This window comes from Vulpes lagopus, chromosome 2, assembly GCF_018345385.1.
Source record: "Vulpes lagopus strain Blue_001 chromosome 2, ASM1834538v1, whole genome shotgun sequence".
NCBI lineage: Eukaryota > Metazoa > Chordata > Mammalia > Carnivora > Canidae > Vulpes > Vulpes lagopus.
Genome location: NC_054825.1, coordinates 32,524,763 through 32,549,337, shown reverse-complemented (window position 1 = coordinate 32,549,337; position 24,575 = coordinate 32,524,763). Strand labels below are relative to the sequence as shown.

The following is a 24,575-nucleotide window of genomic DNA, read 5'->3' as shown; positions in this document are numbered from 1 at the left end:
AGCCAAGCCTCCCATGTGGGCCTCACTGACAGTGGGCCTGGTGCTTTCCATGCACCATTTCCCTTAACACTCTAAACTGTCTGTAAAGTAGCCATTATTAACCTCCCTCCTGGGACATGTGCAGAAATTAGGGCTAAGAGAGATGGGCAGCCTGCTTGGGGTCTCCAGGCACGTCACAGGCAGAGACTGGATGCCAGTGCTGCTGGAGCACTGCTGCTTCATGAACCCGAGGCCTTCCTGAAATACGGTAGCCCTCACTGAGTGCTTTGTTACGGACCAGACACTGCTCTGAACTTCGACCATTTCATCTCAAATAAAAATAGGCATTTGCGCTCCTTCCCCCGAGAGCCTTCTGCATGTATGTGATGGATGTATGGACTGGAACTTATACTGTTCTATTCGGTGAAAATTTACTGCAACTACATATTAAGAGGTATGGAAGAGACTATAAAATCCATTATCTCCTTTCTTTTTAGCAAAATTTTTATTTTCTTTGGAACAAGAAGATATCCATCCCAAGGAGGAAAGAACTATAATTCCCAGACTCTCCTGCAACTAGATGTGGCCGTGTGACCAAATTCTGGTCATGTGAAATGGAATGCTAGTGTGGGACTTCTGGGAAAGAAGCAGCTGGCGTGTCTGAAAGGAGGAATCCCTGCTTAGCTTCTTCCTTCCCAGTGCCTGGATGTGGTCATGACGGCTGGAGCACCAGCTGCCAACCAGGGCCGTGAGATAATCTTGAGAATGGAAGCCATGGGTTTGGTAGATGGAGAACAAGATGGAATGAGTTCAGATCTTGATGAGCATGGAACTGCCATATCAGGGCAGCTTGGTTGAGTCTGGGCTTTAGGTCCTTCTCTACGATATGAGGGCATTTGACTAGATGTGTTCTGCACTGTCTATGTCTGAGTTTGGGCTAGAATGGACTGACTTTTCCTCCCTTAATTGAAGGGTTTTGCACACACTGAATCAGAGTAGAATAAGTTGTGGTTTCTCATGTTTGATAAAACTGTCATCCTCCAGGGTTGGTCCCGAAATCACTTGACAGCCCTAATACTGGAACTTAATATAGACTATGACTCATTCCTTCCAAAATGCACAGGTACAACAAGCAAAGGGGGGAAATTGCTGGTAAAACAATATCCGTTTAGCATAAAAAGAGAACTTTTCCTGTAACTTCCTGTGCTTATAAATTGCCAATTTTTCTAAGGTACACCCACCCAAGTGGGGAGGAAGCCTGGGTCTGGGTTTGTTCAGTAGGGAACTCTCAGCTCATGAAGAACTCCCAGGAAGCCAAACCTGGAGCTGGGGGTCAGGGAGAAGGAGGTTCCTCTGGCAGGGGGTGCTGGGCTGTGGCTCCCACTGGCAGCTCAGAGCAAGCAAGTTGCTCCTTTCCTTGGGGCGAGGTGAAGCAGGTTTCACTGCACGTCTTGGGAAAGGGGGAGAGAACAGGGAAGGGAGGCCTCTGGGGAAGCACCTGAGCCTCAGGGAAGGCCAGAGACATGGAGGTCGGGGGTGTGCTGTGGGCCATGCAGAGCCGTACATCAGAGTGCACACTTGGGACAAGCTGAGGCTGGCCTAGTGCCTCTTGACAAAGTCTGAAAACAAAATCAGAGGCATGAAGCACCACCTGCGTGCTGGTCACGCTGGCAGGTGTTGGTGCTGTGTAGGACCTGGATCCTCATGCCAACTTTAGAGGAGAGTACTTCTGCCCCTGACTGACCAAAGAGAAAACAGGCCCAGAAAGGTCACACAGGGAGGATGTGGCCAAAATGGGGGTTCTCTGGCTCTCATCAGTCCATCTACCCCAGAGCAAGAACAAATGCACCACCCAGCAGCTTCACTGTGTTGCTGATTCCTTTTCGTTCTGCTTGCCACGGCCACGGCCTTCGCCCAGTCACATACATCAGCCACCACAGAATCATGGGGTATGGGCTCAAATCAAACTAATGGACAACAGACAGACGAACAGAATCCCACCATAGGGAAGCTCACCCTGACGTCAGCCTCCTAAACTCATGTAATAGGAAACAGCTGGCCAGGTGTATTTGGAAGCTCATGCGCTCTCTCTCTCTCTCTCTCTCTCTCTCAGAGCTTTTAGCATTTTAAAAGCCATGCTTTCCAACATGCTTCTTCCACCCACTCAGGACTGTATTCACCTTTGTTTCAGCTACAAATGACCCTGACCTGGGTCTTGCCCAAGAGTCTCTGACCTCATGCATGCATGCAGGGCTGATTACCTTTCTCCTCAGACTCTAAGATTTCCTGCAATACCAGGAATGAAGTGGATTGCTTGGGGGGCTCATTTAACTCCTGTTTCTCTTGAAGCATCTTGTAAACTTCAGATTCTTTGTCGATGACGAGTCCACTTGGAGGCTGAGAATGGTCTAAGCTGTAAAGAATGTTTGGAAATTCATTAGGACATGTCAGAAGTTAGAAAAATTTCACTCCCTTCCATGAAGACACCCCTGAATCCAAGGGGGGGGGGGCTAGAAATGATCCCATTGGACAAAGCCCTCTCTGAACGTAGCCACAGACTGCCTGCCACTATTATGAGGTGTCCGTAGTCAGGGCTGGCTGTTGCTTCAATGTAGTAAGAGGCCATTTTCCCCAAATAGTTTCAGTAATTTGATTACTTTTTGGCCTAATCCCATGGAATGGGAATGCTGTGCTTCTTTCTTAATTACATAAACAACATTACGTCAAAAGAAGATTTAGAAGAGGAAAAATGTTAGCCACAACCTGACCACTAAAAGTTCGGCTGGGTCCCCTCGGTATGGGCCGCACGCATTCTTCTCACGGAGCAGAAATCAGTGTTCTTCCTGCTGATATCAACGTGTTTCGACGTGATACCAGTGGGTTTCTATCTCCACAAACTCTCACAGATACTCTCTGGGCACCTCACCGACAACTCAGAGAGCAGCTCCCAGGGTTGGCGGCAAGGATGAAAAACACAAGTGTCCGGAAGCAGTAAGTGCTGTCCGATGGAAGGGAGGGGCTGAGGCCTGAGCTCAGGACCCCAGGCCAGGACAAGGCAGGCCGAGCGAGGGCCACTTGCCCCCAGAGCCCATTTTCCAGGCCATGGGCCTCTGCTGCCTGCTCTCAGAAGGGGTAAAAGGGAAGGAGACTCCAGTCAACTACTTGCACAGTGTGTCCTGAACCCCCCGGGCTCAGCACCACCACCTCCACCATGTGGCCAAGCTGCTACTGCTGACCAGCGCAACGGACCACCTTTGTCACCTGTCCCTGAGCTGCCATTCTTAGTGCCGAGACAGTCTTATTTCCAAACAGTAATCCATTAAACACAAGAATTGCACTGTGTCGTGATGTGCTTCCAAGGGTTCTCATCTGACTTAGAATCAAATACTTACAGTTTTAATAACAAAATGCAAGTTTAATCAATTTCATCTCCTTTGGAGTAAATACTCATTACAGAATGTAGAAAGGCCCTGAAGAATGTGGCTCTGCTTCCCTCTCCAAACACATGGCCTGCCAGCCCTTGCTTGCTTGGCTCTAGTCACATCAACCTCCGTGCTGTTTCCAGAACACAGGCAGCCTCAGAGCCTCTGCACTTACTGCTCCTTGTGCTTGGAGGGCTCTCTCTCCAGATTGCCCAGGGCAGCCGCATTCCCCTCCCCATCTCTGTTCAGATGTCCCTCTTCAGAGAGGACCCCCCTTCCCATCCCACCCCGCCCTCACTCTATGGCACATTCCCCTGTTGTCTCTCACCCCTGTCCCACTGACTCTACATGCATCTGACGGTTTCTTCACTGCCTTTCTCCCTTCAGACAGTGAACCCCATGAGGACAGGTCTTGGTCTGTCTTGTTCACCAGCACAGTCCCATTCCTGGATCAGTGCCTGGCACAGGGCCAGAGCTTAGCAGGTACGAGGGGAGTGAAGGGAAAAGGCCAAATATATCAATTTGCTACACCCTATCCCTACTCCTATGGCATCACAGGGTAGCCTATAGGGCAGCAGGACCTCCTAGGGGTGTGCCAGGGCTGGAGCGTAGGGTGGTGGGGATTGGCAGCCCGGCCTCCTGGGCCCAGATCTCTCCTGCTTCTCAGCCTCAGCTGCTTTTTCAGAAGCTGCCACCCTCTAGGGAAGAGGAACGGTAGGCCTGATGGGGCCAAAGAGCAAACGTCAGGGGGCGATGCAGTGTACCGATGCAGACAGTAGGTTTGTGCCCAAGCACATGGTAATCTGTGGGCAACAGAGCTCTGTGCTGCCCAGCCTGCCGGGCCACCTCCCAGGTTTAAGGAGGAGGAGGCAGCGGCCCCAGCAGTCTTCCTCAGCAAGCCTAACTACTCTGTCTTTGGAGCTGAAGCCACTTTTACAAGTGCAAGTGAATCACGCCACTGACATTTACTCACTCACTGCCCACCCACCTGCCCATTGTGTCATTTGTTCACGTTCCCTTTTAAAAAGAAAACAGGTATATGGATAATTATAGAGATAATTCTCCTCAGGTTACTTCTCCTTTTCTCTCTCTCTCTCTCTCTCTCTCTCTCTCTCTGTCTCTTTCCCGGTCAGCCTCCCTGGGACACTTGGGGTACTCAGGTCCCAGCTGGAAGCAGAGTGAGCTGCATCAGTGAAAGCTCAAAGAGTGGAAATGCTATGCTGCTGCCAGGGAAGGTCAAATGGAAGTAGGGAGACTCATCAGTGGGTCACTCATGCTAGCTGCGGTGGGGGGAAGGGAAGCCAGCCACCAGCCCCGTCCACTGCTGCTGGTTGATCCCTGCCTTTGTCTCTCTCCCTCCTACCCACAGGGGCCTGTGGGAGCCTCCCCTCCCCCAGGCAGGTGATGGGCCACCTGGATGAGTGGTCTGAGGTGGACTCGAGTAGAGTCCAGTGTCCCCACTCTGCCTCTGAGACACATGAGGTTACTCAAGGCTACTCCTCAGCGCTGGACAGGGGGAGAGGTCTGGCTGCCCACGTGGCCCCCACCGCCGTCGCTGGGGCTGAGTGGTAGCCTTGTTACTGCCCAGTGGTGGGCCGGGTCCTCTCTTCCTACCAGGCTTTTTCTTTTTCAAGATTTTATTTATTTATTCATGAGAGACACAAAGAGAGAGGGAGAGGCAGAGACACAGGCAGAGGGAGGAGCAGGCTCCATGGGCAGCCCGGGTGACTCAGCAGTTTAGTGCCGCCTTCAGCCCAGGTTGTGATCCTGGAGACCTGGGATGGAGTCCCACGTTGGGGTCCCTGCATGGAGCCTGCTTCTCCCTCTGCTTGTGTCTCTGCCTCTCTCTCTCTGTGTGTCTCTCATGAATAAATAAATAAAATCTTTAAAAAAACCTTAAAAAAAAAAAAAAAAGAAGCAGGCTCCATGCAGGGAGCCCAACATGGGGCTCGATCTCTGGTCTCCAGGATCAGATCCAGGGCTAAAGGCAACACTAAACCGCTGAGCCACCCGGGCTGCCCAGGCCACCAGGATTTTTCCGTCTCGGCTGCATAGGGCTGAAACCTGGGCCTTTTCCGATGCCACCCTGGCAGGTCCTCATGATCCTGGTCACAGCCTGGTGAGGGTGGAAGTCTGGACGGCCTGCTTTTCTTAGTTGGGATTTATAGACACATCATCGAGTTGCTGCACAGGTGCTGGCTCAAGTTTTAGAAAAATTAAAGAGCCCTCCCATCTCCATTCTGGCCACCTCATTGTTTCGACGGAATGGATTTTCATCCCAGGGTTGTTGTGTGGATCCTGTCCCAGAGCCAGGAGTCTGAGTCACCCAGGCATCCTGGAGCTGTCTGTCTTTTGAAGGAGTTTTGTTTGATTAAAAGCTTGTATCTTATTAAATGGTGAAGACTGGGGATGCCTGGGTGGCTCAGTGGTTGAGCATCTGCCTTTGGCTCCGGTTGTGATCCCTGAGGTCCCAGGATCAAGTCCCATGTCAGGCATCCCTTGAGGAGCCTGCTTCCCCCTCTGCCTGTGTCTCTGCCTCTCTCTTTGTGTCTCTCATGAATAAATAAAATCTTTTTTAAAAATGGTGAAGACTGAGTTCAGAAGAATGTGGTAACTTTCAGCGACCCCCTCTCCTTTTTTCCTGGTGACTCAGTCACATCCATTATATTTTTGAACCCTTATCACTAGAATCCTTTCTTCCATTGTTCTCACCATATGTGAAAAATGAGAATGATTTTCTTTTTCCTCCATTTCTTAGGCATGTTTTTGTTCTGGAATTACTTTTTAACATATTCAGGATATTATTTTTATTTTTGTTTTGTTTTTAAAGAAGATATTGATTTTTTTAAATCCCAGTATATTTAAGTGTCCCCTTAATCCCTATCACTTGTTTCCCCCATCCTCTCACTCCCCCACCTCCTCCCCTCTGGTAACCATCAGTTCCTTCTCTCTATAGTTATGAGTTTTTGGTTTGTCCTTTTTATTCTTTGTTTTGTTAATGATACTATTTTTTAAAAAGATTTTTTTTAATTTATTCATGAGAGAGAGAGAGAGGCAGAGGCACAGGCAGAGGGAGAAGCAGGCTCCATGCAAGGAGCCTGATGTGGGACTTGATCCTGGGTCTCCAGGATCAGGCCCTGGGCTGAAGGTGGCGCCACACCACTGAGCCACCCAGGTTGCCCAAGGAATGGATATTGAATGTGCTTTATAAATTGTCAAATGGTAGAGTAATATAATCAGTACTTGAAAATAAATAGTAAATTGTTTTCCTTTTTTTTAAATCACAGAAACATATTATAGGATTATTTGTTGGAAGAGTACATGATGACCTTATGGTTTGAGTTTTGTCATTTTTAGTGTTCCCCTGGTGGCTTCCAGACATAACAACATACACCAAAGAAGGGGAAGAATTCTCCGAAGAACATTCCAGGGTCTGATCTTGATTTTAAAATAGTTCTAAGTGTAATAGGAAAAATGATTTATTAAAAAGAATGTAATATATTTATATAGGGCAAGCTCAGAACTCAGGACCCACAGAGAGAGACATACAAATCAAATAACAGGGCTGAACAGGTGGTCCAAGAGGAAGACCATGGCCCTTGGTGGAGACCGCTCATCCAGGTAGCCCATCACCTGCCTGGGGGAGGGGAGGCTCCCACAGGCCCCTGTGGGTAGGAGGGAGAGAGACAAAGGCAGGGATCAACCAGCAGCAGTGGACGGGGCTGGTGGCTGGCTTCCCTTCCTCCCACCACAGCCAGCATGAGTGACCCACTGATGAGTCTCCCTACTTCCATTTGACCTTCCCTGGCAGCAGCATAGCATTTCCACTCTTTGAGCTTTCACTGATGCAGCTCACTCTGCTTCCAGCTGGGACCTGAGTACCCCAAGTGTCCCAGGGAGGCTGACCGGGAAAGAGACAGAGAGAGAGAGAGAGAGAGAGAGAGAGAGAAGGAGAAGTAACCTGAGGAGAATTATCTCTATAATTATCCATATACCTGTTTTCTTTTTAAAAGGGAATGTGAACAAATGACACAATGGGCGGGTGGGTGGGCAGTGAATGAGTAAATGTCAGTGGCGTGATTCACTTGCACTTGTAAAAGTGGCTTCAGCTCCAAAGACAGAGTAGTTAGGCTTGCTGAGGAAGACTGCTGGGGCCGCTGCCTCCTCCTCCTTAAACCTGGGAGGTGGCCCGGCAGGCTGGGCAGCACAGAGCTCTGTTGCCCACAGATTACCATGTGCTTGGGCACAAACCTACTGTCTGCATCGGTACACTGCATCGCCCCCTGACGTTTGCTCTTTGGCCCCATCAGGCCTACTGTTCCTCTTCCCTAGAGGGTGGCAGCTTCTGAAAAAGCAGCTGAGGCTGAGAAGCTACAACTGAAACAAGATATTCAAAAAAGGACTAAAAGATATGCCGATGACAAATAAACACATGAAGATGTTTGACATCTTTACCTACTAGGGAAGTGCAAATGAAAACCACAATAAGATAATTGCTATACTCCTATTTAAGAATGGTTAAAATAAAAAATAGTGACAACACCAAATGTTAGAGAGGATACAGAAAAACCTGATTATGCAGACACTGTGGTAAGAATGTAAAATGGTACACTCTGCAAAAACAGTTTAGCAGTTTTACAAAATTGAACATGTAACTATCTTATGACCCAGCAATTGCACTCCTGGGCACTTATCCCAAAGAGATAAAAATTTATGGTTGCACAAAAACCTATTCATAAATGTTTATAACAGCTTTATTTATAAAAGCTGAAAACAAGACATAATCCAGATGTCTTTCAGTGGGTGAATGGTTAAACAAACTGTGGTACATCCATACCGTGGAATAAAGACAAATGGGGATAGAACAGCTAGACAGAAGATCAATAAGGAAACACAGGTATTGAACCACACTGCAGATCAATTGGATCTAACAGACATATAGAACACTATACCTCAGAACAGCAGAGTACACATTCTTCTCAAGTGCATATGGAGTATTCTCCAAGACAGATTACATGTTAGGCCACAAAAAAATCCTAAATTTATGAAGACTGAAATCACCAAGTATCTTTTCTGGCTATAATGGAATGAAGCAAAAAATCAACAGCAGAAGGAAAACTGGAAAATTCACAAAAATTAGAAATTAAACAATGCACTCCTGAACAAACAATGGGACAAAGAAGGAATCACAAGGGAAATTACAAAATATTTTGACACCAATAAAAGTGAAAAAAAACAACATACTAAGACTTATGGGATGTGGCAAAAGCGAGGAGGGGACTTTATAGCAATAAATACCTAATTAAAAAAGAAGAGAGATCTCAAATAAGCAAATTTTATACCTCAAGGGAAAAGAAAAAGAAGAACTACATCGAAAGTTAGCAGAAGGAAGAAAATAATAAAGATCAGAGCAGAATGGGGATCCCTAGGTGGCTCAGGAGTTTAGTGCCTGCCTTTGGCCCAGGGCATGATCCTGGAGTCCGGGGATTGAGTCCCACTTCAGGCTCCCTGCATGAGGCCTGCTTCTCCCTCTGCCTCTGTCTCTGCCGCTCTCTCTGTCTCTCATGAATAAATAAATAAAATCTTTTAAAAAAAAAAGATCAGAGCAGAAATAAACAAAATAGTGAAGAGAAAAATAATAGGAAACCATCAACAAAACTGAGTTTTTTTTTCAAGATCAACAAAATTGATTAACTCTTAGCTAGACTAAGAAAAAGAGGGAAGACCCAAATAACAAAAAACAGAAATGAAAGAAGAGACATAGTGGAGATGACAGAAATAAAGAGTCAAAAGAGATTATTATGAACAATATACACAAATCGGATAATCTAGAAGAAACAGATCAATCCCTAGAAACACATAACCTGCGAAAATCAAATTATGAAAGAAAAAATCTGAACAGACCTATAATAATTAACAAGATTGACTCAGTAATCAAAAGTCTCCCAACAACAACAACAACAACAACAACAACAACAACAACAAAACCAGGACCAGATGGCTTTATTGGAGAATTCTACCAAACAATTAAAGAAGAACTGACATCAGGGCACCTGGGTGGCTCAGTCAGTTGGGCGTCTGACTCTTCATTTCAGCTCAGGTCATGATCCTAGGGTTGTGGGATTGAGCCCTGTGTCAGGCTCCCCATTCAGTGGGGAATCTGCTTGGGATTCTCTCTCTCCCTCCTCCCTCTCCCTCTGCCTCTCCCTTCCCCATGCTCATTCATGCTCCCTCTCTCTCCCCCCTCAAAAAATCTTTAAAAAGGAATTGACACCAATCCTTCTCAAAGTCTTCAAAATAACAGAAGAGGAGGGAATACTTTCAAACTCATTCTAAGAGGCCAACATTACCCTGATACCAAAACCAGGCAAAGATACCACAGGAATATAAAACTACAGACCAGTATCTCTAATAGTATTGATGCAAAAATCCTCAGCAAATGGAATCCAACATCACATTAAAATGATTATACACCATGACTAAGTAGGATTTATTCCTAGAATGCAAAGATGACTCAACATAAAAAAAATCAATCAATGTAATACACTTCGTTAGCAGAATGGAAGATAAAAACCACAAGATCATCTTAGTTAATCAAGAAAACACATCCCACAAAATTCAACACACTCTCATGATAAAAGCCCTAAGCAAATCAGGAATAGAAGGAAATTATTTCAACATAATAAAGGTCATGCATGACAAGCCCACAGCTAACATCATACTTAACGGTGAAAATCTGAAAGCTTTCCCTCTAGGCTCAGGAAAAAGACAAGGATCACTCTCATTACTTCTGTTCAACATAATATTGAAATCCTAGCCTATGCAATTAGGCAAGAAAAGGAATAAAAATCATCCAAATTAGAAAAGAAGAAGTAAAATTATCTCTGTTTACAGATGGCATGATCTTATATGTGGAAAATCCTAAAGATCCACAAACAAAACAATTGTTAGAATAAAGGGATTCAGCAAAGCTGCAGAATCAATTCTGATATCAACACATGAAAATCAATTGTGTTTCTATATATTGACAATGAACAATCCACAAAGAAAATTATGAAAACAATCCCATTTACAATAGCATCAAATGAGTAAAATCTGTGAGAATAAACTTAACCAAGGAGATGAAAAATCTGTACAATGAAAACTAAAAAACAGCAATGAAAGAAATTAAAGAGAACACAAATAAATGGAAAGACATCCATGTTCATAGACTGGAAGAAATAATAATGTTAAAATATACATATTACTGAAAGCAATCTACAGAGTTAATGCTATCCCTATCAAAAACTCAATGGTGTTTTTTGCAGAAATAGAAAAAAGCATCCTAAAATTCATATGACATCTCTAAAGGACCCCAAATAGCCAAAACAATCTTGAGAAAGCAAAGCAAAACTAGGGAGATCATATTTTCTAATGTCAAGACATATTACAAAGCTATAGTAACCAAAATGGTGTGGTACCTGCATAAAAACAGGCATATAGACCATGGAAGAAAATACAGAGCCCAGCAAAAAACCTGGTAAATATAGTCAAATGACCTTTGAAAAGGATGCCAAGAATACACAATGCAGAAAGAAAGGATAGTCTCTTCACAAAATGGTGTTGAGAAACTGGGTATCTGTATATAAAATAATGAAAATGGACCTTTATCTCATCAGATACAAAAATGAATTAAAATATGGATTAAAGACTTACTATAAGACCTGAAACCATAAAAATGCTAGAAAAAAACAGAGGTAAAGCTTTGTGACAAGTGTCTTGGCAATGATTTCTTGAACATGATACCAAAGGCATAGGCAATAAAATCAAAATTAGACAAATGGGAGTATATCAAACTAAAAAGCTTCTACATAGCAAAAGAAACAACAGGGTAAAGAGGCAATCTATGGAATAGGAGAAAATATTTACAAACATGTATTTGATAAGGGGTTAATATTCAGAGTATATAAAGAATTCCTACAACTCCAGGACAAAAAAAAAACAACAAAAAACCCAAATCCAAATAACCTGATTTTAAAAATGGACAAAGAAAAAAAATAAATAAATTAAAAAAAAAATAAAAATGGACAAAGGACTTGGACAGATATTTCTCCAAAAAGACACGCACTGGCCAGCAACCATATGAAAGGATATAGAACACCTGTGACAAATAAATAAATAATCCCCAAACCAAAACAAAATACCAATAAACCACAAATGTTGGTGAGGATTCCAAGAAATTGGAAGCCAGTGTACTGTTGGTAGGAATGTAAAATAGCACAGTGCCATAGAAAACACTATGTTGGGGTTCTTTTTTTAAATATTTTATTTATTTATTCATAGAGACACAGAGAGAGAGAGAGAGAGAGAGAGAGAGGCAGAGACACAGACAGAGAGAGAAGCAGGCTCCATGCAGGGAGCCCGACGTGGGATTCCAGGATCACACCCCAGGCTGCAGGTGGCGCTAAACCTCTGTGCCATGGGGGCTGCCCTATATATAGAAAACACTATGAAGGTTCTTCAAAAAATAAAAAATAAAGTTACTATGTGATCTAGCAATCCCATTTTTGGTAACTACACAGAATAATTTAAGTCAGGATCTCAAAGAGATATTTGCACACTCATGTTCAACGCATTAATCACAATAGCTGAGGCGTGGAAGCAGCCTAAATGTCCACTGACAGATGAAAGGATAAAGAAAATGTGGTACATACAGAGGATGGAATATTGCTGAGCCTTAAAAAAAATATCTTGTCACATGCTGCAATGTGGATGAACCTCGATGACATTATTGCCAAGAGAAATAAACCCTTCACAACACACCAAATACCACATGATTCTACCTATATGAGGTACCTAAAGTGGTCACTCTTACTAGCAGAGTGGAAGGGGTGCCTGGATGCCTCAGTTAACGTCAGACTCTTGATTTCAGCTCAGGTCATGATCTCAGGGTTGTGAGATGGAGCCCACACTGTGCTCCTCCCTGGGTAAGGAGCCTCCTTAAGATTCTCTCTCCCTCTCCCTCTGCCCCCTCCCTTAAAAAAAAAAAAAAAAGAGGGGAAGAGCAAAGGGGAGCTGTTCAGTGGATACAAAATTTCAGTTTTGCAAGATGAAAAAGTTCTAGAGATCTGTTGCATAATGATGTGCATATAGTTACCAGTCCTGTACACTTAAAAATGGTTAAGATGGGGCACCTGGGTGGCTCAGGGGGTTAAATGTCTGCCTTCTGCTCAGGTCATGATCCCAGGGTCCTGGGATGGAATCCCGAATTGGGCTCCCTGTTCAGTTCAGCAGGAGTCTGCTTCTCTCTCTTCCCCCTCCCCATTTGTGTTCTCTCTTTCTCTTTAGCTCTCTCTCTCTCTCTAATAAATAAAATCTTTAAGAAAATAAAAATAAATAAAAATGGTTAAGATCACATATTTTATGTTAAGTATTTTTTACCCCAACGAAAAAAATCCTTAGAACAGGAAAAAGAGGGAACTATTGGTACATGAAACAATCTGAATAAATCAAACAAATTTCCAGTGGATTATGCTGAGTAAAAAAAAGCCAATTCCAAAAGGTCAACTCTTGTATGATTCCATTAATAGGACATTCTTGAAATAACAAAATTATAGAAATGGAGAGCAAATTAGTGGCTGCCAGGGGTTAAGGTGGGTGCGAAGGTGGGGAGAGTTGGGTGTGGCTATAAAAGGACAACATGAGGGCCCCTGTGGTGAAGGAAATCTCTGTCTTGGCCTTACTGACCTCAGTATTCTGCTTTTGATATTGTGCTATAATTTTCAAGGTGGTACCATGAGCAAAGGGCATAGGGGACTTCTATTATTTCCTACAGCTGCACGTAAATCTACAATTACTTTAAAATAAAAAGTTTAGGGCGTCTGGGTGGCTCAGTCAGTTAAGTGTCTGCCTTCGGCTCAGGTCATAATCCCGGGGGTCCTGGGATCGAGCCCCATGTGAGAGCTCCCTGCTCAGTGAAGAGCCTGCTTCTCCTTCTGCTTCCCCCCTGCTTATGCTCTCTTGCTCTCTGTCAAATAAATAAATAAAAATCTTTTTAAAGTTTAATTAAGCTTAAGAAATCTTTTCCCCACACGAGGGACATTAAGTGCTAATTGGAAATAATGGAGAGATTTTGGTCCTTGATTGTTAGGTCAGCGGGGATGAAGGATGCAGGCTGACTCAGAAAACCTCTTCATGTTGGAGGTGCCTCAACGTGGTTACCCCATTGTTCACCAAAACACACAGCACTGAGAAACCCTAGCTAATCCTTTTTGGGAAAGGAGCCTAGCTAGAAGTCTCCCTAAGTTTCAGTCTTCAAAGGCCTAGATGAGGGACCTGTAATAAGAAACCAGAGGAGTGATTATGGGCACCAGGAGAGGAGGGAGGAACACCCAGACTCCAGAGCCAGTTCTCTGGGGGCCGTGAGCAAGTTTAGCTAGGGGGTAAACAGTCACCATCATGATGGAGATTTTCTTCTGATCCAGCTCTGAATGAGTCAGGGTTAATATAATCCCTCTGGTATCATTTGAATAGAGAACAATGCATCCCTTTATTCCCACTGCACCTGCTTAGCAGTATGCCTCCTGAGTATATGGGGGGGTGGGGGGGAGGGTTCAGCCTGAGAACACAAGTCGGAAGAGCTGGTATCCTTGGACTACTGTGTTGGTGAAGGGAGCCCACTCTTTCCACGCGAGGCCACCACTCCATCAGGAAGGCGATAGACTGTGCTGGTTAGCTGGACTTAAGCTACAATGCTGAAAAGAAGGCAGTCTACCATAAGTCATAGCAAAATCTTCCCCAGAACATTAATCTACGTGCTTCTAGCCTTCCAGAGCCCCCAGTACTCAGAAGTGATGGGTATGGAGTCCTCACAGGCAGTGAAATCAGTAATAACCGGCATTCACTGAGCACCTGCCAGAGGCCAGGGGCTGTGCTGGGTGCTTTTTTTGCACACCTCACTGCATTCCTTAAATGACCTGCTGATGAGGTAGAAAGTATTAGGTGTATGTCAGAGATGGGGAGGCTGAGTCTAGAGAAGTTACATGGTCTGCCCCAGGTCTGAGGCCTACCCGGAATTCACCTGCCCTCTGTCTATGAAGCCTGTCCCTTTAGGATAGTATAAAGCAGCATCACGTCTACAAGGAAGTCCAGGCCCTGAATTATCAGAAAATGACTAGAGCCCTTAAAGACAGTTAGTTCAAAGAGGTCAGAGGGCAGGTAAAAGCTTTCGGCTGACCTGAGCAATATTTCCTCCAGCCACGTGGTACACAGTAGGTACTCAATAGATGATTGTTAAGCTGAACTGCCCCCAAGGCCCTCCCACTAGGCTGTGTGTGTGTGTGTATGTGTGTGTGCCCGCGCTGGGAGGACAGGCGACAGATGGTGCCCTCTTGCCTGCCATCCCAGTTTAATTAATTTGGAAACAGCAATGCTGTCTGTATTGTCACATGGGGACGCCCAATGAGACAGGGAGCCACACACACCCTAGGCTGCTTTGAAGTGTATGGGACAAAGAAACTCAGAGTGAGCCCCAGGGAATCGGTGATGACCTCAGATGCAAAGTATGAAGTGAGCCAATTCTGGAACCTCAGTGAATTTTACAGACTAAACAGTGGGAGTTGAGTGAGTGCCTGGTACTTCTGCTGACTGAGCAAGCAAGCTACCCAGGGGCTGCTGGCTGCGCAGGAGTCTCTCTCTGCTGAGAACACACCAGTGGCCTCTCTAAAGTGGGCTGGTAAGCAGAGCCCCACGACGGGCAGCATGGCCCTTTCGGGTTCTGCCTCTGCCATGGGCTGCTGGTATGTTTCTAGATTTATCCTCAGAGTCTGGAATGAGGCAGAAGCTCGGCCCCCTGTGCTGAGAAAATCTGGAAAGAAAGCCGTGATACTAAGAAGACTCAGAGCCTGCTGTAGCCAGAAAGTCCATGACAGGAGGGGACAGGGGCTACAGGAAAGGCTTGCAAGTGCCCAGACAGTTTCAGACTTTATTGTTTCAGATTGGAAGGGGGGAGCAGGTGGGGAGCATGAGAGAAGAAAGAAGACATTAAGAAAGGAATAGCCACCAAAGCCAGACTAAAGATACGCCCCAGCTTCATATTTCTCCCAATGCATAGCAGCTCTTTCAATTAAGGATGTGTCATTTCCTGGGTTATTAAACCCAGATCATGGAACATTCCACTGCGGGACAGTAAAAGAGGGTCATGTTCTCAGCTTCCCCTGGCCCCAAAGCAGCAAACAACAGGGATCATAGCCCTTGGAGTTTTGGCCATTTGACTCCCCAACGGAGCTGCCTAAGAGAAAGCTTCCCTTCAGGTCATGTTCATGGAAAGCCCAGGGTTGGGGGCAGCATGATGCTCTCTCTCAAGTACTGTGTCACCTCGAAGGGTATCATCATCTTAAGCCATTAAGGCCCTGCGGAAATCAGAATTTGGGGGAAGAAGCACCCAAAAGCAAGGTAAGCCATTCTGCCTCGATTACTACAATGTCAGTAACCTTGAACAGAGATCAGACAAGGTTTGGACCACATGGTATTTTCCAACAAATCTGTCACCTACATTTAAAAATTAGGAGGTCTTAGATTTAAAAAAAAAAAAAAAAAAGGCTTTCTAGCTTCCGTTTCAGTGAAATTAAATCAGCAGAAGCTAACTGAGCAGAGCTGCGGGAGCCACTCTGGGCGTGTTGCACGTTCAGCTGCTTATAGGCCACTCTGTGTCCCCTTGTCTGCACTCTGAGCTCTGCCCTCAGGTCCTTATCTTCCCTCTCACCTTTGGGCACCTGATGGGGCAACTCATGACTTAGTCCATCATCTTTTCACTCACAGAGAACTGGTCCCACCTCCTATTTATTCTCCATCCTCAAGCCCAGATCCTTTGCTATGGGCTGTGGTATCCCCAGTATTCCTGGGTTCATTTTCAAAGAGTCTGGGAAGGGGCGCCTGGGTGGCTCAGTCAGTTAAGTACCCGACTCTTCATCTCAGCTCAAGTCTGGATCTCAGGGTTGTGGGTTCAAGCCCCGCACTGGGCTCCATGCTTGGTGTGGAGCCTACTTAAAAAACAATCCAACCAGGACACCTGGGTGGTTCAGTGGTTGAGTGTCTCCCTTTGGCTCAGGGCGTGATCCCGGGGACCTAGGACCGAGTCCCGCATCCGGCTCCCCGCGGGGAGCCTGCTTCTACCTCTGCCTATGTCTTTGCCTCTCTCTCTGTGTCTCTCACGAATAAATAAAATACAAAAACAAACAAACAAAAAACAACCAACCAAAGAGACTGGGATGGAGTGGAGACTGGGATGGAGCAGACACTGGGCCCTCTCTGCTGGGAAGCCAGAGGATACTTCGGATAAAGAGTCGGAGGCAACTATGGCCACATGGCTGGTGACAGGAGGGGACAGGCCTCCTGAGCCCTGAGGAAGATACTTCCTTAAACCTCTCTACCCTGTCCACCTGCAGCTCCCCCCACCCCACCTCTGCCCCAGATCAGAACCCATTCTGACTGACACACATTTATATCCTCACAAACTTCTCTTCTATTGTTTCCACTGGGCCACTCTGGAGAAGAAAGCAAACACTCGTTCACAAAAACTGCATCATGAAGTACTTGTCCCTTGCTCAGATCAGATGGTGAACACAAGCAGAAGCCCCAAACTATAAATACTAATGAATTTTCAAGAAATCAGTAGGGCTGTCAAAGAAGGAATATGATCACTGAGAAGATGGCAATGACCAGAGAAATCCAGAAAAGAACAACACAGGTCTCAGTGAATAACTGATTAGTTCGTGCCAGGCACAGTACTAGGTGTTTTCACACATTACTTCTTACGTTCACAGCAGACCTACAAGGCAGTGGTATTTGCCCCTTTATAGAAAGAAGGAAAATGAAAACAAATAAAAATAAAAGAAATAAGGAAAATGAATGCAGAGACAACAGCACTAAAGGAGACTTTTTTTTTTCCTCTCTGGACTGGAGACTCAACCTCCCTCTATCTGTCTGGACAAACCTGGTCCTGCTGCGAACAGCTTTCTCCAGGACTGGTCTGTGGGGGATTTCAGGGGCCTACTTACGCTCTGCCATTTGTCTCCTGCCCACTGGCTGCTGTCTTTGACTCCAAGGCGTTGTTGAAGTTGGATATGTTTTCAGAGGAATAGAGGCCAGCTGGGTTGTTGTACTGGTTTGTGATGACCCTGGGGGCAGAGCTGGAGGCTGGCGAGGCGGTAAAGGGCATGGCACTCCGGTTGTGGGCGCTTCCTATGTGCAGGACCTCCTGTCGGCAGAGATCAGAAGAGAAATCAAGGAGGCACTTGGTGCACACCCCTCGAGGGACAGTGCAGGCTGAGTGCAGAAAGAAAGAAAGGTGTTCTGATGAGCTACAGTGGCCCTGGGTCGCACACCAGCTCCAGCTTCTCCTTTTTCCCTGGGGCCCAGTCAGGCCTGATCTGCAGCTGGGCACCCCTGGGCACGACACCCCCAGGTGCCTTGGGCTGTCATGATTCAAGCTGGAGCTGATACACCCTTTCAGGGCACATTCCAGAGGGATTACGGTACAAGGAGAAGAAGAACAGGCAGTCGCTTGGGTCAGTGTGGAGCAGGAAACGATAAAATGTGGAAACAAATTAGCCAGGATCCAGTGGGTCAGACAAGCAAGATAAGAAGCCTGTGAGGCCACCGGGCAAAGCAGCTGCTGAGATGACAGAGGTGGCTTGGTGCTCTGGCAGGAAGGGGTAGAAGGAGCTCAGGGTCTACGGTTGCTTGCAGGAGAAGGCCACGGCTCGGCTGGGCAGGCAGAGGCTGGAGCTAGAGGCTGGAGCTACCGGTTAGAGGGGCACGTCCAGGAGCTCCTTGCACCCGGCCCCTCCCAGAACGTGAGCCAGTGCCCTCCACCCCTCCCCGGGCTGCCAGGAGCCCTGGGTAATTCCTGCCACTACAACAGCCCAGAGCTTCTTTGCAAACACTTACACACACACTTTTTAAACTAACATTCCTGTTCTTAAAAATCATGGCTTTTCTGACAATCCAACTGGAAAGATGCTTTCCGCACAAATATTCTGGACCAACCCGACTACACAGACGGTGCAGCTATTGAACTCGACATGCACCATGTTTTCTGTGTTCCCCGATACAGAACTTTCCTGAACCCTGTACTCTTTCTTAACACCAAGGCCGATAACAACCGGCCCCCAAAGAGTTCTGGTCTTCTGTTGCTCTTCCTTTTTTTCCCCCTCTCTCTTTTTTGTCAAAACTTCAAGTCTTTTGTGCCTTCCTAAAAACACTATGATGAAAAGTAATGGCCTACTTCACCATGTACTGATTTAAAATAAAAGACCACAAGAAAATATTTTGATTACAGTCTCTTTTTCACTATTCAGATAGGCTCCCCTTTTTAACCAGTTGGAAACAGTGAGGTTTTAATGTAGAAATTAAGGCTGAGGGATCCCTGGGTGGCGCAGCGGTTTAGCGCCTGCCTTTGGCCCAGGGCACGATCCTGGAGACCCGGGATCGAATCCCACGTCGGGCTCCCGGTGCATGGAGCCTGCTTCTCCCTCTGCCTGTGTCTCTGCCTCTCTCTCTCTCTCTGTGACTATCATAAATAAATACAAAAAAAAAAAAAAAAAGAAATTAAGGCTGAGTTCACTTTGTCCACCTTGGACAAAAGCAAAGTACACATAGATCCTTCATAAAGGGGGAAGTCTAATTAGTTAGGAGAGTAACTTCAGCAGTAATCAAAGCATGGTTAAGTGGATTTTACGGAATGACTACCCCTGAGGAATAGTCATTAACAGCAGGGGATTTGTAGATCAGCGGTGGATTTGTAGATTGGTGGTGGCTTCGGGACTTTGGTGCATGCACGTCAGGGCAGCGTGGGATAGACACACAGACACAGCCATAGTCGCAGTTCTATTCTCTCTCTCTGCAGCAGTTCCTCAGAGCAGGATGCTGAGCACCAAGGAAGATTCCTATTTTTCTGTCTCCACTCAATTTTCCCATCACTTCCTGTTTGGCTTTGGGCAAGTTCTAGCTCTCTGAACCCATTTCTCATCTTTATAATGAAGTAAATAAAACCTTGTCCATAAGGACTTGGTGTGACATACTAGCATACCAAGCACAGTGACTGGCACGTAGCAGACATTCAACCAGTGTTGGGTCCCTTCTCCCTCCCTAGAAACAAACACCTTTCCAATTAGAACGGACGTCAACAGAAAATTATTCCGGTTGGAAATTCTGAGTTTTCACTTTATAGAGAATCTTCTGAGAATGTATCTGTTTTGTACATAAAAGGAATATCTCTAACCCCATGTGAATACTGGTCTGTCCAGAAGTCAGGCGGTTAATTCAGGGCCTTTGGGAAGGATGATGTAATTGTTTGGGCTTTGTATTTATCAGTCTCCAAGGAAACTCAATAATGAGGAAATATAAACTAGGTGTGTAACTACTCTGACCTCAGATAAGCTGGGGTGGTGGTTGGCATTACATGAACTAACAGATCTTTTAATTATAGATGAACTCTGCTCTTACTCATTCCTTTATTTTAGAATGACTGGAAGTGGAAGGTTTTGGAAAAAGGAGAGTGGGAAGTTTTTCATAGGAATGAAGAATTACTGGAATCAAAAGAAAAATATACTCAAGTTAGATGCTAAAGTATTTGTAAAGAATTTTTTAAATTCTTTTTTTTTTTTTAAAGAAGGGAAGTACCTTCCAAAATATTAATACAGGGACCAGATTATATGTTTGTGATGAAAACTCAAGCATAAGACATATAAAAAGTATTAACTGAAACATTAAGTATTACCTTATTTAAGCGAAGATAAGATTTTAGGTAGACCAAATTAAAACAAAATTCCTTATGTATTATAAAATGTATGAGAACATAACACACTAAAACTTAACATTTATAGTAAATTCAGTGAAGTAGCTAAGAAAGAACTCCTTGGGAAATTGGAATTAATGGTGACATATTACATGAGGTGTGCCTGGCTGGCTCAGTTGGAAAAGTGTGTGACTCTTGATCTCGGGGTTGTGAGTTTGAGCCCCATGTTGGGTGTAGACCTTATTATAAAATAAATAAACTTTCAAAAAATAATAAAAAAATAAAATTAGTTTGTACAACTGCTGGTTTATAGGCTGAGTGCCATTCTATCAGCTTTCCTTACAAAGCTATATGGAAAAACATGTTTATGCCAGTTTTGAAATGCCAGATGCAAAATGGTCCTTAATATAACTCTTAGGATTTCCTGAGTATGACTTTTATGTATTACTGAAAAAAATTTTGTGTAACTACATTTCAGAAATTTTAACAGATACCTTTGAGAAAACTGGACTTATAAACAACTACTCAATTTATTCACACAATACACTCCATGATTTCATTTTCTTTTCTTTTTTTCATGAGTTCATTTTTTTTTTTTAAGATTTTGTTTATTCATTCATGAGGTACACAGAAAGAGAAGAAAGGCAGAGAGAAGGCAGAGGGAGAAGCAGGCCCCATGCAGGGAGCCTGACATGGGACTCGATCTTGGGTCTCCAGGATCAGGCCCTGGGCCGAAGGCGGCGCTAAACCACTGAGCCACCCGGGCTGCCCATGAGTTCATTTTCATAGAAGTTTCCATCATGTATAAAGGATAGCTAGCTACGTGCTATCTTTTTATTTTATCTTGAATCACCATAAAAAGTCATATCCCAAATTTAGAAAAAAAAAAGTTAAAGTTCAAATCTTCAAATGGGGTTAAATGTATAACAACAATCACAAACCACCCTAAGAGTAGTTTCTGTTTTTTGTTTTTTTACGATTTTATGTATTTACTCGTGAGATAGAGTAATTACATAGAGAGAGGAGCCTGATGCAGGACTCAATCCCAGGACCCCGGGATCACAAGCTGAGCCAAAGGCAGACACTCAACCTCTGAGCCACCCACATGCCCCTAAGAGTAGTTTTTAAAAGCCATTATCAATTTATTAACTTTAACTTTTTGTTTGTTTAAGTAATCTCTACACCCAACATGGGGCTTGAACTCATAGCCCTGAGATCAAGAGTCAAGTGCTCCACTGACTGAGTCAGCCAGGCTCTCCTCTTTATTAACTTATCATTAACAATTCATTCATGTATCCAAGACACAAACTTTGTAAAAGGGAGACAGGTCAGGCATGAGGAATTTTGCAAAAATGTTCTAAACATTATGAAGTTTCTTTTCCCCTTATTTCAAAAGAATACTCATTTGTTATAGATAATTTAGAAGATACAATTAAGGAATAAAGAAATAAAACCACTTTTGATCTAACTACTGAGATTTGTTTACAAATACGGGATCTTCAGATAGTCTACTTTGCTCAGAAATTCTATCTGGCTGACAAGCCGTACACTGACTGCCTACCACAGTGTCAGTCTGAACTGCCACTTTATTTTGTGATTTTAGGGTCTCACTTCTACAAAGAGGAGAGAGTTCCACTGGAAGGCTCAGGACAACCAGAGAGTGGGGCCCAGGGAGGAGAGGCAGGGTGACGACCACGTTTCGCCTCTCGGCTCCAGGCCTCAGGACCTACACTGGTCTTCTCCCTGGTATGATGGGCAAGTATCTGAAACCCACCGGGAGCCGAGCCAGCTCCTTTATTTCACTGCTGTCCTGCCACCCTGTTCCGCGCAGGAAGGCTTCGGCCCACTTCCTGTATCACTTCCTACACTCAGGCGTCACTGCCCTGGGGCTTTCCAGCGCCATCCTCCCGCTCCTTACTCCTTACGGGAAGAAGGGAACCAGAGCCAGGTCCCTGCGGCGTCAGCGCGGGGCTCTCCGGGCCTCAGCCTCGCCCAGGCCTTCAGGGCAGGAGAAATGGGAGCGCGCTAAGCCGTGTCAAAGGGGAGACCTCGGCACGCTGGCGGGCGACCGAGTACTTACTTGGGGTTCCGAGGCCAAATTCATCTTGTACGGATGACGTTTCCCTTCCTCTGTCACCAGGGGAGACCAGATTTTTTGTTCAGACCTGTGACAGATTGACAACGTGCTTGTTTCATCCATGTTAAATAACATATCCTGAAGTCAAGAAAATGTGCCCTCTTGCCTGACCCCCGCCTCCAAACCAGCACGGGGCCGCCCTCCCTCCACGCGCCCCCAGCAGGTCTTTCCAAAGCACCAACCTGATGACATCTCGTCTGCCGGCTGCCGCACCACTCCCAAGGACTTTCCCTGTGGCTCGGACCTCTCCCAGCCTCACCTGCTCTTACTACCCTGGGCCACGGCCCGGCGAACGGGCCTCCGCCTTGCTCCTGGGCAGCCTCATGCCGTCCCACCTCTATGAGGACGAGACGAGCTTCTCCTCTCCCTCTCCCAGGGCTCTTGAGCCATACCACATAACCAACTTATTTGTGAATAACAGGTCACCACGCTGGCCCAAATAACAGCAATGCCTCCCATCTTGAGCGGGAAAGGGTTTTTTTGTACTGATCACACAGCAACAACCTTAGTCTGGTCCCAGTTTTCAATAGTGTAGTTCTTTCCTCTCTGAGAAAAAGAACATTTATGTCTATCCTGTATGGTCAGAGTGCCAAGCACGGTGCTGGACCGATACAAGATACACCTGTTGAATTCACTGGCAAATGAGAAAAAAAAAGAATGAACGAATGAATGTCTTGGAAAGCATTTGGACTGAGGTAGAAAGGGAGATGAGAATGAGGGACAAATGTGCTTTTGAGGGGACAGGAAAAAAATGGTGCAAGGCAACTGGCTGGCTCAGTAGGTAGAGCACGCGACTCTTGATCTCAGGGTCATGAGTTCAAGCCCCATGTTGGGTGTAGAGCCTACTTATAAAAAAAAAAAAAAAAAAAAAAGGTGCACCTTCTATGGGACCAGGGCTCTGAAGTATACAAAGTATCCTGACCTCCTCCCCTACATTTGGTCTCCCTGTCAGTCCTACAAGGTAGAAAAAGCGATAAAACCTATTTCATAGATAACCTGAGCAAATGTTCACAATGAAGAACAGTAGAAGCAGGGATCCCTGGGTGGCTCAGCAGTTTCGCGCCTGCCTTTGGCCCAGGGCACAATCCTGGGGTCCCGGGATCGAGTCCCGCGTCGGGTTCCCGACATGGAGCCTGCTTTTCTCTCTGCCTGTGTCTCTGCCTCTTTTGCTCTCTCTATGTCTATCATAAATAAATAAAAATAAATCTTTAAAAAAAAAAACAAACAGTAGAAGCTAAGGTTAATGCCATTAAGCAGCAGGTTAACAGCGCTCCTAGATGGCTCAGTTGGATGAGCGTCTGCCTTCACGTCAGGTCATGATCCCAGGGGCCTAGGATCAAACCTCACATTGGGTTCCCCCTTAGCAGAGAATCTGCTTCTCTCTCTGACCTTCCTCCTGCTCAGGCTTTCTCTTAAATAAATAAATAAAGTCTTGTTTAAAAACCCACAACCAAACAGCAGGTTAACAGAAGATCAGAATAAAGAGTATGGACTTGATTCAACAGGAAAGAGGGAGCCAGTAAGGGTTAAACCAAAGCTCTCCTGAAATCATGCCCGTGTAGGACCCCTCCCAAGACCTCACCCCGTCACAATTCCCAGGGCCCTCTCCTCACATGGCAACCCCCTGAGAACATCCAACTCTCCCTCTCTGTAGCACACAGAAGCTCACAGGCAGCATTTTGTGTAAGCTGCTGCTGACATCTTTCTCTGCGACTATAACCTCTTGGCATGGTACCCCCTGCTTGGTGTGGGGTGGCATAAGCAGCACCCTCAGGAGATTCCCAATGGTTTCCAGGAAGAAATTTTCATTTATTTAAGCTAATACTTTTTAAAAAGATTTTATTCATTTATTCATGAAAGACACAGAGAGAGAGGCAAAGACATAGGCAGAGGGAGAAGCAGGTTCCTTGCAAGGAGCCCGATGCAAGACTCGATCCCAGGATCCCAGGATCACGTCCTACGCCAAAGGCAGACACTCAACTGCTGAGCCACCCACACATCCCTCACCTAACAATACTTAACTGATTTTACTTCCCCAAAGCTTTGGCTGGTTGTGTTGAAGCAAGTGAAAATGCAGAGCTCCTAGAGAATGACACCCACTCTTGGTCCAACTAGAAGCAGCACTGGGGAAATGTGAGAGGAAAATGAGCAACCTGAGGAAATTCCACTCCTACAGACCTGCCAGCCTGTCCGCGCACACATGGCACTGGACTGGGGGTGGCAACCTTGCCCATACACAGCCTCCAGCGGGTGGCTGAGC

At 45.5% G+C, this 24,575-nt stretch overlaps 1 protein-coding gene across 2 annotated transcripts in view; it reads right to left on the bottom strand.

Annotated features, from left to right (window-relative positions):
- PDLIM1 (PDZ and LIM domain 1) overlaps nucleotides 1-24,575 on the bottom strand; it is a 46,391-nt gene that overhangs the window by 5,480 nt on the left and 16,336 nt on the right. For both annotated transcript variants that reach the window (XM_041745279.1, XM_041745278.1), the window contains exons 3-5: nucleotides 22,259-22,343; nucleotides 17,438-17,637; nucleotides 2,241-2,392 (exon numbers count right to left, since the gene is read on the bottom strand). In XM_041745279.1, coding sequence (XP_041601213.1) covers nucleotides 2,241-2,392; nucleotides 17,438-17,637; nucleotides 22,259-22,343 — 437 coding nt within the window. The remainder of the gene's footprint in view (nucleotides 1-2,240; nucleotides 2,393-17,437; nucleotides 17,638-22,258; nucleotides 22,344-24,575) is intronic.